Source organism: Electrona antarctica (assembly GCF_951216825.1).
Source record: "Electrona antarctica genome assembly, chromosome: 16".
Taxonomy (NCBI): Eukaryota; Metazoa; Chordata; class Actinopteri; order Myctophiformes; family Myctophidae; genus Electrona; species Electrona antarctica.
In genome coordinates, this window is record NC_136797.1 from 41,177,411 (window position 1) to 41,197,454 (window position 20,044).

A 20,044-nucleotide genomic window follows, 5' to 3' on the forward strand; every position below is an offset into this window, starting at 1 on the left:
GGCACGGGCATAAATAATGATCCATTTGGTTCCATTTGTACGCTCTCAGAGTTATGGGGGTCCGTCGGATAGTGCATGCAAAACTGGGGGTCCTTGAAATTAAAAAGTTTGAGAAAGACAGCCCTAGTATTGTAGGTACTGTAGGTATCAGTTTTCCCCCCCTTGAAATTATCCCATTATTGGCACAGTGTGTCATACAGGAAATGACTGGGGATTGTAACTGTGTAACAATGCAAATGGATTCCTGCCAGACCACAGACTTTTATTCAACCAACCGCAGATGAAATTCCCCACAGTTAATAACCAGAGACACAGAGTGGAGCAGCTCTACCATCAAGTCATTTTGTCTGGGTCACTGTACATGCTTTCTTAGGGGAAAATTCTGGGCAATAAAAAGTGTGGAACTGTATACACAGTAAAAGTAGACCCATACAGTGCATGTCCATTTGGGTCAATTGCTACATTACAGTTTTTGATTGGAAGGACATCATTTGCTGTCGTGTTATAGAATTTAGGCACGATGTGATGTCTGCATACTTGCATAGTGTCCCTTGGTCATAATTCGCTAGCATCAATCAAGGTGGCAAGAAGGTTTAGGGCCCTATTTAGACTGCAGTCACATCCAGTCAAATCTGATTCAAATCTATTTTTCAAATGTATTTCTCAAAACTGATCTTTTGGCCCGACCATTGACACTGCACTTGCAAGTGTCCAGATAGGATCTGTCATAGATCTGTATGTTCAGACTGTCAGCGAAATCCAGCCTGAATCAGATCTGTGCCACATCCAGATTGGAATCCGATTTGTTTAAATAACTCTGAACATAAACAAGTCATGCATACAAGTCACATGGAATCTGATTTAGATCAGGTTGTTGCATTCAGAGTCAGACTGAGACAGATCTCCTCAAATCAGATTTGAATCAGATTTTAACCACCTCTGAATGTGACACATTTGTAAAAATCGGATTCCATGTGACCTGTCTGCATTTAGACTTATTTAAACAAATCGGATTTCAATCTGGATGTGGCACAGCTAATTCAGGCTGGATTTGGGTGCCAGTGTACATGTAAACGGGGCCTAGTGAGGTGAGTCTGAAGCAGTGGCGTGCACAGACATTTAGAGGGGCAGGTGCTCAAGTTAAAAAAGGGCACCTTGTGCAGCGCGTGGAACCGGCCGGTTGCCTTAATCTATTTTGGGCGGGAACCCCTTTTGGTGTTAGCATTATGTTATGCTTTAGCTATTGAAAAATAGCAGATCTACAAGCTCATAGCGCGCCACCGAGTGGCGCGCTACGAGCTTGTAGGTCTGCTATTTTTGAAAAATCAAAAAAAAAAAAAGAAGAAAAAAAGTTTTTTTTTTCTTTTCAAAAGGGCACATTGCCAAAAGGGCAGGGGGTGCTCTAGCACCCCCTAGTGTCTATCTGTGCACGCCACTGGTCTGAAGAGTTGAGTCTCTGCGTGTTCGGACTGCAATGAGGAAATTGCAGCCCCATTTGCAGCTTGCAGTTCCACATTTCGGGAGATTGCAACTGTGTGCCATTCTTTATGTAACGATATACATAATTAGTTGTTTGTGAAATGTGAGACAAATCACAGCTCACATTGTCATGTTTTTTTTGTCACAGATGCACTCTTCAGGCACATGTGAAACTCTTAAGATGGACCCTTATGGGTACATTAAGGTTCCATTTGTACACTTTCAGAGTTAAGGGGGTCCTTGCAAATAAAACATTTGAGAACCACTAGTACTAGTAGTTGGACTCCTAATATGCCAAATTGTCATAGTAAATGTCATACACGTTCTGAATAAAACCAGGAAACTTGGCATGATCAATTATAATGGTGTGCAAAAAATCAAATCAAACATTGTCATGGACAAGACCAAGTCTTTGCCACGGACACATTTTGTCTGTGTACGGACATATTGATGACCCCTGGTTTGATCTGCTGCTGGGGCTTTTAAATAAATAAGAGATCCTACAAGCGAGTGCAGGTGATATTTTTAAAGATATGCTAGTATCTGCCAGAACCGTGAGTGCTCGCGTTCTCTTTTTTTCCAAGTGAATTCAGCTCTTGTCTAGCCCCAGCGAGCGATGGGTGAGGTCACATGCAGATGGGTGAGGTCACAGATGGGGCGAGGTCTTCTTCGCCATGGCTGCATCACTTCCATTTCTTCTCACTTCCAGCCCTTCCCATCCTTCCTGGATGAGGTCGCGCCGTCCGCCACATCACAGGATCAGAGCACAGGATGGGGAGAGAGGTGCAACACACATACTGTAGGCCTACTGTATGTATACAGGATGGGGAGAGAGGTCCAACTCATAGGCCTACTACGGTATACAGCTGTGGTTCTTTTCAAACCTTCTCATGTCAACTTGTCAAGCATCCCCCAAATTAATCTCGCAAATGAGATGCTATACTTCTCAGGGGAGACGTTCCGAATCCTAAATAATTTCAAACCAATATGGGCTATGCATTTGGCAGCTGAAAAAGAATAAGAACAAAGATTTTCTGAAAATAGTCGAGCTTGTAGATTTGCTATTTGCTAAAGTGGTTAAACTGATTTTGAAGCTATATTGGTCAGGGTACTAAAGTATAATTCGATTACTCTGGGAGCCACGAAAAATTGGAAAACCGTCATGTTTCTGTATCCTTCCTAGTGATGTCCACAGTGGCAAAACGAGAAAACCACTTGAAATATCATCTTATAATTGTTATAGAGACAAATACTTTAGTACCCTGACCTATTATTAACTAATTTTGCAGCTGGGGACCCCCCACCGCCTCTTTTACAGGAGTCACCCATATTGCTATCTGTTGACGCCATTGTTCATTCTGCCTATATTGGGACAGGACAATCAGTGGAGTGCCATCCATCTGTCACAGCTGCAAATCTCACCATTGCATTCAGAGTTACGTAATATTTTATGACATTGGACCGAGGACCACCATCGTGAAAATCAATGAAACCAGCTGGAGCAGTGCAGGGTGTGGGCTTCAGTTCAGGCAGTCAGGCTATTATTTAAATGGAAAACCTGTGTTTATGGTTTAATGTTTAGGCCAAAGTCTACAGAGCCTGGCGTTTTTCATAGCCTGCCCTATAGGCCTACTGTAGGCTAGTATTCCTATATAGCCGAGATCTTAGTAACTAGCCTATACTTTCCAAATTCCACCCCATGCACGCGGACGGTATATCCATATAATACTTAAATTAAAGTTCTTGTTAATATGCCCCAAAATGACTAAATTTACATGATTTAGCTATAGCTATTTGTAGCAATTGTAGAAATATTAGACCTTAATTGTCGAATGTTTGAGCATGTTCTATAAATAAATATTAAATATTTTAACATTTTGGACAAAATATGCAATTTTACATCGAGGTTCCCAGATGTCCCGAATTTATAGTGCCCACCTATCCCCTTTCCATTTTCATATGGAATTTTCTTCAGTTTCAATAAGGCTTGCGGGTCGCGCTTGTGCTTGAAATGTAGGCCTACTGTAATTCGGCAAACTGTTAATAATTAAATAGGCCTACTTCAACCAATAAAAATAAAAAAAAGTTTGGAAAAATTGAAAACCTGTCACCTAATTAATTACTAATAATTAGAGCAGGGCTCTGCATTTGAGTGAAAGCCCAAATTCATTCAAGATAAGTCTACGATTACTATCACAAGAGTAGCCTAACAAAAATAACTGGAATACGTTGTAGCGAGCGAGCCTATAGCCTACACTACACGAGGGAATATGTCATATTAAAACCATGCATGAATTGAAACTTCATAAACGGATCCATTCCATCCTGACCTCTCCTCGAGATGGGGAGGGAGTGACTTGAAGAGAAACGTCGATATACTGCGGGGCAACAGAGAGTGGAGACTGCTACAAAATGAACTAGCCTATACACCGCACCGATGATCCCGTTAGGAATTGAATACTAACTAGTTTAGTAACAGTCAGAATGCAATGCAGACTTTGCACGAATTGGATATCACAATGAAGTGGGACTAAATCGCCAGCATCTCGGTAAGTTTATCCTGATTTGAGAAATTTCTATAATGACTTTCCGGGAATCAGTCCTGAATCTTTGCCCATAATTAAGTAGCCTACAAACAGCGGATTGCTATGTTAGCTGTTTTAAATAAGAAAGTATAATATCTGTTCAACTTGAAAGTGATAGCGCAATTGAGAAAACTCAAGCTGTTTTTCTATTTATTTCAACTTGCAATCATATCATATGTGGATGCGAACAACAAATCAGCATCCAGACCACTGAGATCAGTAGTAGGCTATACAATATTTCATCATGATCATAGGCCTATAAAAACGGTTTCATGTTGATCTGCGAATAAGTGATTAATTAAAAATAATTTATTTTGAAAATAGCCTTTGAAATTCTAACTTTATAAGGCCCCCTCGAGTTTAGCCTTAGGCCATTATAGTAAACATTTACTATTACTATTCATATCAACTCGAGCCCTTATTTTAAAATCACTATCAAAAGATGACAATATAATCATATCAAAAACCCTGTCATAGCCTACTTTAATACATTTTATGAACTTTCCTTTTAGACCGCGGAACTGCTTACTCTGCTCCACTCTGACATCTAGTGGCAGTCCTCGGGACTTCAGCCTCCAAGATGATCAACGCACAGATATACCTCCACTACAACTACACAGGGAAGCTGGAGCACCGGCCCAGCAGTGGTAAAACCAGTGGCACCGTGGATGCTAAAACCATTGTGTTCCTTGTCATATGCAGCTTTATCGCCTTGGAGAACCTCTTCGTGTTGATAGCCATATGGAGAAACCAACGCTTCCACAACCGCATGTACTATTTCATTGGTAATTTGGCCCTCTGCGACATGCTATCTGGAGTGGCGTACCTGGTCAACTTGCTGCTATCAGGGGACAAGACCCTCCAGCTGTCCCCTGCTCTCTGGTTTGTCAGAGAGGGCAGCATGTTTGTTGCACTGGGGGCGTCTATTTTCAGTCTCCTGGCTATCGCCATAGAGAGACACCTGACGATGATCAAAATGAGGCCTTACGACGCCAACAAGAACTACAGGGTGTTTCTTCTGATAGGTACATGCTGGCTGATAGCCATATCCTTAGGAGCTTTGCCCATCCTGGGCTGGAACTGCCTGGGTAACCTCCCCGACTGCTCCACGGTGCTCCCGCTCTACTCCAAGAAGTACGTGGCCTTCTGCATCACCATCTTCATGGTGCTGCTGCTGGCCATCTCCGTGCTCTACGCCCGCATCTACGTCCTGGTGAAGTCCAGCAGCCGCAAGGTGAGCAAGCACAGCAACTCGGAGCACGCCATGTCGCTGCTGCGTACCGTCATCATCGTGGTGGGCGTCTTCATCGCGTGCTGGACACCCATCTTCGTGCTGCTGCTGGTGGACGTGGCGTGCCCGCCGCACCAGCGCTGGCGCTGCTCCGTCCTCTACAAGGCTGACTGGTTCATCGCCCTGGCCGTGGTCAACTCGGCCATGAACCCGGTCATATACACGCTGGCCAGCCGGGAGATGAGACGGGGCTTCCTGGGCCTGGTCTGCGGCTGCGTCTACAAGGGGAAGGCCTCCATCACCGGCAGCGGGGCTAAGCCCTCTCTGGAGCCCAGCCGCAGCAGGAGCAAGTCCTGGAGCAGCCAGAACCACCCGCACCCGAACCAGCCCAGCGGCAGGCCGGCTGAGCTGGAGAAGGAGGACCAAACGGACCCAAGCCAGGGTCAGGTCACCGCGGTGGCGGGAATGAACACGGGCTCTGCTCGAGGTGACATTTAGAGACGTGGACGGATGGCGATGGGACATGTGAGCAAGCAAGCAATGAAGGTGATTATGTTCCTACAGTATGTAGTAGAGCCCATAGGCCCGAATAGGATGCTCTGGCAATTCTGGCAGATGCCAGAAGGGCACGGGCAGTTTACGGGACTGTGGCTGAGCCAAAACAAAAAGAAAAATAATTAAAAAAAGACATAGTGGTGTCTTTGGGCCATCGTTGGGCCGGTGAAGACCACAAATGCCAGTGCCAATTTCCTGTGCCAGTCCATGCCCGGTAGAGCCCGACTGATATGCCCGATTTTGGATAGTCCGAGACCACCCGGTCCAATACCAATGTTTTCATCCATATTTTGTAAATAAAATAAAAATAAAAAGCTAAATTGTGGGGGAACGGTGGCACAGTCGGTAGTGCTGTCGCCTCACAGCTAGAAGGTCCTGGGTTCGATTCCCGCTGGGGGCGTGCTCTCTCCTCCGCATCATCAGTGCCCATACCCGAGGCGGGGTTTATTTATTTAAACCTAAACCTAAAAGAAGCAGCTTGGACTCTTCATGCATAGAAGTAAGTATGAGGTCAGTCCGCTGCCTCCCCCAGGTTGGCAGAGGAAGTGTAGCGCCCAGGATCACATTAGATAGGCTAATTGACACTGGCTGAAAAAATGGGTTTGCAAAATCATGGGATAAAAATGTACCAAAAAAAAGGGCTAAATTAATTATATTCAATTTGAAAAACAACATTTTTGCATATAATGCTATGCAAAGAATAAAGACGTCCGGTTCAAACTAGTGGTTAAAATTTGGACGCATAAGCTGCATAATTGCTGATACAGATGTCGTCAAAAAGTAAAATAATAATGTTCACTGTATCGGTCCGACAGATATATCGGTCCAATGTCATGTGACATGATGTACTATCAGTCCAACAGATATATCGGTCCTATGTCATGTGACATGATGTACTATCGGTCCGACAGATATATCGGTCCTATGTCATGTGACATGATGTACTATCGGTCCGACAGATATATCGGTCCTATGTCATGTGACATGATGTACTATCGGTCCGACAGATATATCGGTCCTATGTCATGTGACATGATGTACTATCGGTCCGACAGATATATCGGTCCTATGTCATGTGACATGATGTACTATCGGTCCGACAGACATATCGGTCCTATGTCATGTGACATGATGTACTATCGGTCCGACAGACATATCGGTCCTATGTCATGTGACATGATGTACTATCGGTCCGACAGACATATCGGTCCTATGTCATGTGACATGATGTACTATCGGTCCGACAGACATATCGGTCCTATGTCATGTGACATGATGTACTATCGGTCCGACAGACATATCGGTCCTATGTCATGTGAAATGATGTACTATCGGTCCGACAGACATATCGGTCCTATGTCATGTGAAATGATGTACTATCGGTCCGACAGACATATCGGTCCTATGTCATGTGACATGATGTACTATCGGTCCGACAGATATATCGGTCCTATGTCATGTGACATGATGTACTATCGGTCCGACAGATATATCGGTCCTATGTCATTTGACATGATGTACTATCGGTCCGACAGATATATCGGTCCTATGTCATGTGACATGATGGGGCTGTACTGTACAATCATCTCAGTTGACCATTGTGTTCTGAGAAGATATCATTGCATTGAGACCTCAGGTAACAGCTGCAGGATCATAATATTTATTTTATATCTGGTAATTAATGCTTTACTGGTCTGCTTATGCGAGACTTTTTTGACCAGACTGACCAGTACCAATGATAGATTCATTCACATCATTGTAAGGTGATTTGACCAGACTGACCAGTACCAATGATAGATTCATTCATTCATCATTGTAAGATGATTTGACCAGACTGACCAGTACCAATGATAGATTCATTCATTCATTCATCATTGTAAGGTGATTTGACCAGACTGACCAGTACCAATGATAGATTCATTCACATCATTGTAAGGTGATTTGACCAGACTGACCAGTACCAATGATAGATTCATTCACATCATTGTAAGGTGATTTGACCAGACTGACCAGTACCAATGATAGATTCATTCATTCATCATTGTAAGATGATTTGACCAGACTGACCAGTACCAATGATAGATTCATTCATTCATTCATCATTGTAAGGTGATTTGACCAGACTGACCAGTACCAATGATAGATTAATTCACATCATTGTAAGGTGATTTGACCAGACTGACCAGTACCAATGATAGATTCATTCACATCATTGTAAGGTGATTTGACCAGACTGACCAGTACCAATGATGGATTCATTCATTCATCATTGTAAGGTGATTTGACCAGACTGACCAGTACCAATGATAGATTCATTCATTCATCATTGTAAGGTGATTTGACCAGACTGACCAGTACCAATGATAGATTCATTCACATCATTGTAAGGTGATTTGACCAGACTGACCAGTACCAATGATAGATTCATTCATTCATCATTGTAAGGTGATTTGACCAGACTGACCAGTACCAATGATAGATTCATTCATTCACCATTGTAAGATGATTTGACCAGACTGACCAGTACCAATGATAGATTCATTCATCATTGTAAGGTGATTTGACCAGACTGACCAGTACCAATGATAGATTCATTCACATCATTGTAAGGTGATTTGACCAGACTGACCAGTACCAATGATAGATTCATTCATTCATCATTGTAAGGTGATTTGACCAGACTGACCAGTACCAATGATAGATTCATTCATTCATCATTGTAAGGTGATTTGACCAGACTGACCAGTACCAATGATAGATTCATTCATTCACCATTGTAAGATGATTTGACCAGACTGACCAGTACCAATGATAGATTCATTCATTCATCATTGTAAGGTGATTTGACCAGACTGACCAGTACCAATGATAGATTCATTCATTCATCATTGTAAGGTGATTTGACCAGACTGACCAGTACCAATGATAGATTCATTCACATCATTGTAAGGTGATTTGACCAGACTGACCAGTACCAATGATATATTCATTCATTCATCATTGTAAGGTGATTTGACCAGACTGACCAGTACCAATGATAGATTCATTCATTCATCATTGTAAGGTGATTTGACCAGACTGACCAGTACCAATGATAGATTCATTCACCATTGTAAGGTGATTTGACCAGACTGACCAGTACCAATGATAGATTCTCATGAATGAATGTCACACTTACACCTAGGGTTGGGATCTGGAACCGTATCCAATACTGAGTTTTACTTGAGTAAAAGTACAACAGTTTTGTTATCAAAATGTGCTTAAAGTACCGAAAGTAGAGAGTACTCTTTATGCAGAATGTCTCATTTCCGGTATAAAAATCTTTTGAAAATAGCTGATCTACAAGCTCACAATGCGTCACATCGCGACACATTGTGAGCTTGTAGATTGGCTATTTTCAAATGGCCAAAATGTATATAGGGGCTGAAGTGGTTAATGTACGTTTTATAATAATAATCCAAATCTACAAAGTAACTAGTACCTAAAGCTGTCAAATAAATGTAGTGGAGTAAATGTACAATATTTGGATCCGACATGTAATAGAAGTTAAAGTATTGGATATTGGAAATACTCAAGTAAAGTACAAATACCTCAAAACTGTACTTAAGTACAGTACTTATGCAAATGTACTTAGTCCTACTTTCCACCACTGCCGTTAGATGGTCACATTTGGACCGTTTCTGTAAGCGGTTTCATCACACCGTCAGAGCTGGTATGTGGTCTGCTATACAATTACAATACCGGTGGTTCTCCGATGTTTCTCTATTTTACGGACCACCATAACTCTGAGAGTGCACAAACGGAACCAAATGGATTCATTTCATTTGTACACTCTGGAAGGGACTGTAACCAACCCAGAGGGTCCCTGGACCTCACTTTGAGAACCACTACAATAATATGTAGGCATGTATGGCATGTATGATTTAATTTGTACTAAAAGTAGGTAAAGGCAAAAAAGTATACACTGTACAGTGTATACACTGTATACATGTGTGTGTGTGTGTGTGTGTGTGTGTGTGTGTGTGTGTGTGTGTGTGTGTGTGTGTGTGTGTGTGTGTAATATCGAGAACCGTTAAAGGACCACTTCACCACTTTTCAACTTCTCTTCCTATAATTGGTCCTAACTAATGTTCATGATAAAATACCACAATTTTTTCCTACTCAGTCTGTGTCTCATAGGAGGGCTGTGGGCAGTTCAGAAACCCGTCCACCAGTGACATCATCAATGGTGAATCCAAGCTAATAGAAACGGCAGGCTTTCTTTTCCCGAAAAGTTGCAATGCAAAAGTTGAAGCCATCGTTCTCACGATAATAAAAATCTAAATATATTTTAAAACAAATCTTGTTTAAAAAAAAATCTGCCTAATGATGAATTGATGATGTCACTGGTGGACAGGTGTCCGAACTGCCCAAAGCCCTCCTATGAGACACAGACTGAGTAGAAAAAATGGTGGTGTTTTATCATGAACATTAGTGAGGACCAATTATATGAAGAGATGTTGAAAAGTGGTGAAGTGGTCCTTTAAGGAATCGGGCCAGAATCGTTAATCCCTAAAGGATCCCAACCCTAGTCACACCAGGTCTCATATACTGTATTTGTCTGGGATAAAGATGTCATCTATCAACTGTTTTGTGACAGACAAAATAGCAGTCCCTGTGACATGGCAGAAAGAAGGACTAAACATATTCAAAATGTATTGGTATAGCACTATGATTTTAGAATGGAGAAACTGTAGTAAATAATGCATGATGATGGAATGTGTAAATTGTACATTGATGAAGTGTAATGGAAAAACAAGCTATTTATTATTATACCGTTGATATTGTTGATATATGTATTTACTAAAGAACTGTTTAGGAAACAATCAGCTGCATGAAACACAATGTAAATAACACAAAACATATATGTGATGCTACCCAGATCAGTACATATTTCACTTTTATCATATTTTAACCAAAATGTAGTGTGTTCTGAGATTAAATGTAACAGTGCTCCACCTGCTGGCAAACAATGGTATAGCATCACCTCAGTGTTTCCTCCTTTCCTCCATTTGTTCAAGACAACATTTTTTATCAACCTCTTTGAACTGAAGATAAGTTGTTGTTATATTAATAACAATCTTGAAAACTCAATTATTTAGAGGCATGTCAATTAAATTATTGTATAGCCTAGTCTATTAGCAAATTGTCCATGTTGACTTAAGAACAGGACAGAATAGAGGGTACGCGCATGCATAAAGTGAATGGCAGATCGAGTGGCAAAGTGAGTGACAAAGTGAATTTAATGTTGATTCAAGTAATTTAATGCAATCAATATGACTTTTCTGTTTGGATGTATGGGCTGTCAAGGCCAGAAAGTCGTTTTTTGCCACTCAGTAGGCATTTCCGCATAACTTCCTGGTACGATGATGATGTCACGCACAAACCCTCTATATGAGCTAATATTACAGGTGTAGTGCTCAAAGGGTTGATACAAAATAAAGTTATATCCAATAATGACATTTCAGGGCCTGATATGGAGTTTTAAGCCTTGCCCCATATTCTTTATTAATATTAAGACAAATCATACAGAGCTATACCTTAAAGGAGTATAGTCCCCCAACACACCCCACGGAGCCTTGAATTCATTGTGTGCGTTGTTTTTTTGTCGCATTCCTGAGCCAATAAATGTATGACCAGCGGTCAGAGTCTCAATTGAGTCTCCCATTTCCCACCCACCCCATCATCAAATTATTGGCTAAGGATTGTGCTCATTAGTCCGACCCCAAACCCTAACCGCGCACGGACGCCGTGGGGTGAGTCTTACAGCCTGGGCACACTTTAGATTCCATGTGCGGACAGAAGAAGCTGTGTTTTGCCTCATTTCCGTTTTTTTAGACAGCTGGTGGATGGAAAAGAAGCTCCACCCACGCGCCAGGTTGCCGCTGGGGCAAGCTTTTCCGGGAATCTGGCCGACGCGGCAACCTGCCGCGTGGGTGGAGCTTCTTTTCCATCCACCAGCTGTCTAAAAACCCGGAAAAGACGTCGGGAGTCAGCTTCCTTTGGCCGCGCATGGAATCTTAGAAGTGCCCATACCCTTAACCGGCCAGTCGGCCACGTCGTAGTCGGACTAACGGGATGTCGGACTAATGCGCAGCGGCAGTCCCCGTGAATTCAAGGCTTCATGGTGTGTAATTGATAGAAAATAAGTACTTTTTTGGGTCCAAGTTACTCCTTTAAGCAAAGAGTAGCACACATTCACAGTGCACACAGTCACGGTTCAACAGTCACACAGAGATCAGTACAACTATAAACTCATGCACTCAAAGGATTACATTTGTAAACATTGTTTGGACTTGTTTCTTTGTTTCTTTATTAATTTTTCTCGACCTGTCCCAAAATAGTGTTGTTTTTGTGAGATTCTATCTGACAAAGATTCATATTTAGAATTTGGAAAATGATACATTTATAATATAAGAGAGAGAGAGAGAGAGAGAGAGAGAGAGAGAGAGAGAGAGAAGTGTCGAGCAGCAACACACAGCAGGGCAAACACAACCTCTGTGACCTCCGTGAACAGACATGCCCCATTAACCAAAAATCTCAAAAATAGCAAAAACAGCAGATTCACAAGCTTGTGAGCTTGTATATCTGCTATTTCCACTACTTTTGAAATAGGGCTTAAGTGGTTAAGGATCAGCTATTGCACTTTGAAGAGAGAGAGAGAGAGAGAGAGAGAGAGAGATAAATAAAAACACCATTGGTACAAAGAAAAGGCACATTTTCATCAACAGAAATCTGGAAAAAGCCACGTTCTCATTTGCGTCTCAACATGTTTGGTTGTGTACTCGTCATTTCAAGATGCCATACACAGCTGATAATCATGTGATAATCAAGTTCAAGTAATGAAGTTGGTCTTGCTTGGTTGGTTATGTTTAATTTATAACATTGCACATTTTCTAAGTTGATTCTTGGAATTTAGTCTCTGAAAATAAGTTATTTAAGTATTTCAAACTGCTCTGTTTTGTGTTCAACACCTTCAACCACTTACACCCCAGCATCTATATTGTGGGGATGTCTTTCACAGAAGATCATCTATTTTCTGCGAACGTTTTCCACACAATAACCCAAAGCAGAAACTATACAGTATAATTGAGCTCTGAGGGACTCCGGTTACCCATGATATGGGGTTCTCAATCCGTGGGTCGCGACCCCTCGGGGGGTCACCAAATTATTTTAGGGGGTCCCCAAATTATTTAAAAAAAAAAAAAAAGAAAAATTCACGATTTTTCAAAAATAGCAGACCTACAAGCTCGTAGCGCGCCACTCGGTGGTGCGCTACGAGCTTGTAGATCTGCTATTTTTCAATAGCTAAATTATAACATAATGCTTAAAACACCAAAAGGGGTTCCCGCCCAAAATGGGTTAAGGTTATTGTAGCAGTCAATTTATATTGGGGGTCGGGAGGGGGCGGGGCGGGGGTCCCGAGACATTGCCAAAGCATTTCTGGGGGTCCCCGGCCAAAAACGTTGAGAACCCCCGCTATAATTGAGCTCTGAGGGACTCCGGTTACCCATGATATGGGGTTTAAGTGGTTAACACATTAATCCTTCTCCCAGGACACTAGATTGGATGGATTCTCATTGGAAAGAGCAAATAAACAAAGTAACATTTTATATCGAAAAACGTATTGATTATTATTTTTGCCCATTTCTCTTCCCCTTGCTCTTAAAATGTGAAGGTGAGACTTCTCAGATCAGACCCGAGAAGCAAAATGGGAGAAATGAAGGAGATTCCTAGTCCGATTTTTAATAAGACTGGATCTGGTAGATATCAGTTTATAATCTTCCCAATACCAGTGGTGAAAGAGTACTAGAATGTCCCACGCAATTACGATTTATTTTACTTGGCGTAAATATTACTCAAGTACAAATAAAATGTGTAACTTTGTTACACCCGGTAAACGTTAAAGTACAAATGAGGCATTCCGAGCTTAATGTTTAATACCAACCAATCCCCTCTCTCCATTCAGCAACGCTCTCTAAAGCGGTGAGAGCATCTTTTCTTTAAAATAATGTTTTCTTTCGGAGTTACCGGCGTGTGCTAAAAAAAAGAGCAGATCTACAAGCTCATAGAGCAGTGGTTCCCAACCTTATCTTAATCAGGGCTCACTTGAAAATCTCTAGTGTTTGCGGTTTATTTTCATGATCAATCAATCGATTGTGTTCCAGCTTGGATCAATAGATCTAAAATGGTATACTTTAAGTTCACATTTGTATCACAATAAAAACCCACCTTTTAAGATTTTAAAGAATGAATACAATATTTTCTATATAAATAATATATTATCAATACAGTCTTAAGTGTTTTGCCAATTATATGGGGCCCGCTTGCAATATCCTCATGGCACTCCAGCAGAATCCGCCCCACAGGTTGGGAACCCCTATCATAGAGCTTGTGTATGAATGAAGAGGAAAGACATTCATAACAAACATAGCAGTAGACCAGGGGTTCTCAACCCGTGGGTCGCGACCCCTCGGGGGGTCGCCAAATTATTTTAGGGGGTCCCCAAATTATTTTCCCAAAAAAAAAAAAAAAAAAAAAGATTGTTTTTTTAAAAAAAAATCACGATTTAAAAAAAATAGCAGACCTACAAGCTCGTAGCGCGCCACTCGGTGGCGCGCTATGAGCTTGTAGATCTGCTATTTTTAAATAGCTAAATTATAACAATGCTTAAAACACCAAAAGGGGTTCCCGCCCAAAATGGTTTAAGGTTATTGTAGCAGTCAATTTATATTGGGGGTCGGGAGGGGGCGGGGCGGGGGTCCCGAGACGTTGCCAAAGCATTTTCGGGGGTCCCCGGCCAAAAACGTTGATAACCCCTTCTGTAGACCGCTCTGTCATTCTTGCCCTTCCAAGCAGTTGAAATTAATTCTTAAATAAAAACAATATACTCAAGTGGAAGTAAAATCACTGATCTTAGAATGTACACAGCAAAGTGAATACTAGTAATTAGTTACTTTCCACTCCGGTCTGTAATGCTCTGTAATACGCAACCCTCCAAAAGAGTTACACTCCCCCCTTGCAGCAAAATACAGGTACATTATATTACATTACATTTGCATCTGTCTTGCCAAACTCAATGAACACATTGTGATGTTGGTTCAGTAGTACTCGTCCATGGGCACATCAAAAGCAACACTCCATGCATTTTGGTATCTGTCAGAATACTAATAATATTAAGCGTGAGGGGGGGGAAAATAAGTTACTTTTCTTGTTTGCCATTTCTATAGCCCATTTAAATGAATTCCAAAGACAGCCTGTGTGTAACCTAAGCCAGGGGTTCTCAACCCGTGGGTCGCGACCCCTCGGGGGGGTCGCCAAATTATTTTGGGGGGTCCCCAAAATATTTTCAAAAAAATATATATATATATATATTTTATTTTCACGATTTTTCAAAAATAGCAGACCTACAAGTTCATAGCGCGCCACTCGGTGGCGCGCTATGAGCTTGTAGATCTGCTATTTTTCAATAGCTAAATTATAACAATGCTTAAAACACCAAAAGAGGTTCCCGCCCAAAATGGTTTAAGGTTATTGTAGCAGTCAATTTATATTGGGGGTCGGGAGGGGGCGGGGCGGGGGTCCCGAGACATTGCCAAATCATTTCCGGGGGTCCCCGGCCAAAAACGTTGAGAACCCCTGACCTAAGCAAGTGTTTTAAATAACTTCGGCGGATTGCAAATTCATTTTAATATTTGAATATCAAAATGAATTCCTAGCAGTCAACCTACTGTAAATCAGGAATAAACCCATACACCAGTTATTCCCCCTTGCATTAAAGTTGTACCTAATGCTTTAAACAATAATCCAAACAACTTTACTCTTTACTGTTGTTAATTAATTGATAAAACATGATAAATATAGTGAGCGTAACTGCAGGGCTAAACAAGAGAATATACATTTCTGTGATGACATTGGATGCCAATAGTCCTACAGTACCATAAGATACCCACACACGAGAAAAAAGAAAACCCATTTATAATCAAGATTTTTACATTGTCAAGTGAAAGTGATCTAATATTGAACTTTCCTAAATTGAGGTTGCACTAGGTGAACTCAAGACAGAACCAGTTTAATTCATTCCTGTGTATAGTGTGCAAATTAAATATTACTGATCAACACATTGGTGAATTGCCGTGATACAACTGATACAGACTGGTCAATCTAATGCTCTCGTTGTGCTATTCATTCGTGATCATCAAATAATGCATTTAGTAGTCCACAATACAGCCAGAAACCATGTGAGAATATCCATTGCATGACTCAAGCGCCAATAAACCAATTATCGACCGACTACACACCTATAGTTAATCAAAAGAAGGATCCAGAAAGAGCCAATTCAGAAATGATTGTTTGAAAAGCATAAATATGTTACAGTGTGAGCGTACACAAGCACGTCTTCCAAAAACAAAAACAGGGCTTTGTTTGGGGTCTACGAACAATGTCCACAAGAACAGTTGATTTTTCAAGTCATGCGACCGCAGTGACAAAAGAGAGTACTTCATTTAAAAAAATATATTAAAAAGAAAATCATTCATCTTTAAAGCCATTGACAGCACTATATGAAAAATGTCACCCATAGGCTCAATTTATTACACTCCTTCATATGACGATGTTGCGTGCCGAAAATCGCAAATCATATTGACACTGTCGGGCAGAAACCTTGCATCTTCATATTTGAACTATATTTTTGTAAGATTACCCTGTTTTCCCTTGTTTGTAGTGTCATGTCAAAAGTAGTGAAAATAGCCGATCTACAAGCTCAAAATTTGTCGCAATGTGATACAGCTTTTTTGCTACTTTTGGAAAAGTTTGAAGAAGAATGTGGTTAAGTCTGTCTGTGGGTTCTATAAATATTTAACCAACGGAAATAATTTGTATAAGTCTAAATAATGACTACACTGGATTCAATAGAACACATGTAGGTTATTTTTACCCATTTCCTGAAAAGTAACGGTTTTGGGGTTTTCGCCAGTGGTGGGAAGTAACTTTACTCAAGGACTGTACTTAAAGGGGAAAACCACCCATTTTCAACATTTTACTATGTCATTAATATACCTTAGAGCTGTTGTGTGGAAATAATAAAAAAGTCCCCCCATTCTGTGTTTCCTAGAACTGTAATTATGAAAAAAATCATTAACATGGTGAAACGCATGGTGAAACGCATCTTGATGATGTCATCAAGATGTGTTTCACCATGTTAATGATTTTTTTCAGACCTCTAGTTCTAGGAAACACAGAATCGGGGGACTTTTTTATTATTTCCACACAACAGCTCTAAGGTATATTAATGACATAGTAAAATGTTGAAAATTAGTGGAATGCCCCTTTAAGTACAATTTTGAGGTATGTTTAGTTTACTGGAGTATTTAACATTTTCAATACTTTTACTTCTACTCCACTACATTTCAGAGGAAAATATTGTACTTTTACTCCACTTCATTTATTTGAATACTTTAGTTACTTAGTTACTTGTAGATTTTGATTATTACTACAAACCACACTAACCACTTAAGCCCTGTATACGTATATTTCCGGCCATCTGAAAATAGAAGATCTACAAGCATTCACAATGTGTCAGATCTGGTGTTTTCAAAATATTTGTATACATTTGAAAACTTGAAACGGGACATTCTGAATAATTGGTACTTTAAGTACATTTTGAGGGCCAATACCTAAGTACATTTTGAATTCCGGACTTTTACATTATTGCAGAGTATTGCAGTATTGATACTCTATATCGCAGAATACTTTTACTTAAGAAAAATAGATTTAGTACTTTTTCCACCACTGGCTGTTTCTGGCGCGCAACACCAGCATACACCAAAGTATAAACCTATAACCAGGCTCCACACTGTGACTACAGCAAAAGCAAAACACATTCACTTAAGTTCCCCAATAAAAGAACATCCAGCTATTCAGTGACTGGTTGAGTGAGTTGTCACGCTAATGATCAGATTCAAGGATATTTCTCCTAGAATATTTAAATATAAACAGCATTTATTTTCCAAACAGCTTTGATTCCTCAAACTCTTAACCAACAGTACCTGTAGAAATGTGCTTGTGCTTGACAGACAAAACTAAAATGTCAGGATTTATTTTATTCTAAAATACTCTATTTTTTCATTAACCGCCTCTATGAGGTTTAATTTGCACTTCGTCTCTAAACTATAAGACCAGAAGTCTTTTTTTAATGTTTTAAAACACCAAATCAACATATTATGTCCAAATGCACCTATATGTCTTCTAAAAAATATAGCATTTCAGTCATCACAACAAAATAATAACAGTTCTATAAATCATTTGTATCTTAAGCAAATGTTGCATCTTCCAATGCATCCAGTGAGCTGCCCCCGGGCTGTAGTTTGCCAAAAAAACACTGTCAGCACACGGAGCCTTTGAACAATAACATATTCTCTCAATGTTTCATCTTCAAGTTTCAGGTTAGTGTTGGTGACTGTTCAGAGTTTCCTGGTGCCCATTTCCTGCCAAGCATTTCCTGTCAATGTCACCGTTTCCTTCCCACCGGTTGTTTAAGACACAGTTCACTCCCAGCCGACACAATTGGCAGACTGTTTTCACGGTGATGGCCAATAAGGTGGCTAATGCTGTCAAATATGTGATCTTTTGTCCGTACCTTTAAAAGGATAAAGACATATTAATCTCTTGAAAGTGTTCTTCCATTGTGACATTGATATTTAGACCCTGGTATAGTGTATAATATATTGTATGGGTTGTACATACTGTACATGTACCGGTATGAATATGTATTAAATTAGTGGTTGAGAAGAGGTACAAATTAATACGTGTATACTGTACTTCCTACTACTTTTGAACATATTTAGCATAGCATTTCATTTTTATTGTTTCGTTTTTATCTGTTGTTTTTCCATGTTTCAATTCAATCAATCAATCAATCAATCAATCACTCACCGTGCCCTCGGGGTCGACGAGCAGCAGGTGTTTGGCCAGTCCATTGTGCATGCCCGTCAGTACGTAGGACCCTGGGTTTGTGGTACTTTTGCGAACCAGGAAGTCGCCGTCCTCCGCCAGTAGCTTCTCGGCGTCGCGGCGGCTCATCTCGCCGTGGTACCACATCTGTCCCTCCAGCTCCTCCTGGGCCCGGAAGGCAGCAGAACGCACCAGGAGAGGGCTGGAGTTGTCCACGGACGCAGCCTTATGCAGAGCCGTGGACGCGGCCTGGGAGTGGTGGGGCTGGCTCTGGGACTGCTGCTGCTGGGGATGATGGGACTGACAGTGGATGGCGTCCTCAAAGGGCTCTGGTGGGAGAGACGTTTCACCAAGAAAGGACAAATGAGTTGTTTTGAGGTCTTTAACCACATTAACCCGGCCGGCGTCCTTATTTTTGGCAATATATACTGTATATATATAAAATAATATTTATTTAGATCTGTATCTCCATTTTTGCTATTCATCATACAACAAAGAAGATACCGGAGAGAAAATTTATTCTACTTAGTGTTGTAGTTGACTCCACCTAAAGCGAGTTCAAGTCAAGACCAAGTCCAAACCTCAGATTGATTGATTGAAGTATTTAACAGATTGGAGAATTACAGTACATTTCACTCAATACAAAACTATTAACTGTGGACAACACCATAAAGTAGATTATTATTATTTTATTTTTTTGAAAAAAGTTGAAATATGGAGATTTCTGCATTCTGCACGACACCGACAATAATCCATTCCAAATACACAACTGAGAGTAATGTTCTGTTCTTTGAAGGTGTTGCAGTGTTGAAATTTATCTTTGAAATACTGTACATGTAGAGTGTAAGGCCACAGGGGCAGCAGTGGCTCAGGAGTAGAGTGGCCGGTAGAGCAGCCGGAAGGAAACCGTGAGGTTCCCAGTTCCTATCCCGGGCTCCCCCAGAGTTAGTGTCGAAGTGTCCTTGAGCAAGACTCTGAACCCCTAATTGCTCCTGATGTACAAGTTGCATGGTTTCCTCAGCCATCGGTGTATGAATGTGTGTGTGAATGGGTGAATGTAATGAACAATCTATGTTCTATGCTTTGGATAAAAGCAATATATAAAAAGCACCATTTTAGTATAAACCTTGGGCAGTAGTACCCGACCCCAGCAGTGAGAGGCAGCATTGCGACAAATGAGGAATTCAAAAGAAGAAGAAGAATA

General features: G+C 40.9%; 2 protein-coding genes across 2 annotated transcripts in view; one reads left to right on the forward strand and one right to left on the reverse strand.

The window, feature by feature from the left end:
- Positions 1-3,896: 3,896 nt before the first annotated feature.
- Positions 3,897-6,116, forward strand: s1pr3b (sphingosine-1-phosphate receptor 3b). Its single transcript, XM_079524192.1, has 2 exons — positions 3,897-4,028; positions 4,577-6,116. Exon 2 carries the CDS (start codon positions 4,645-4,647, stop codon positions 5,791-5,793), a length of 1,149 nt encoding a protein of 382 aa, XP_079380318.1. The 5' UTR covers positions 3,897-4,028; positions 4,577-4,644; the 3' UTR covers positions 5,794-6,116.
- An 11,112-nt stretch (positions 6,117-17,228) lies between these two features.
- Positions 17,229-20,044, reverse strand: part of shc3 (SHC (Src homology 2 domain containing) transforming protein 3) — a gene marked incomplete at its 5' end in the record, with an annotated part of 28,955 nt that continues 26,139 nt past the window's right edge. Inside the window, 2 exons of the mRNA XM_079524421.1 lie at positions 17,229-18,526; positions 18,823-19,169. Of these exons, the coding sequence (XP_079380547.1) occupies positions 18,398-18,526; positions 18,823-19,169 (476 nt within the window). The 3' untranslated portion in view covers positions 17,229-18,397. The remainder of the gene's footprint in view (positions 18,527-18,822; positions 19,170-20,044) is intronic.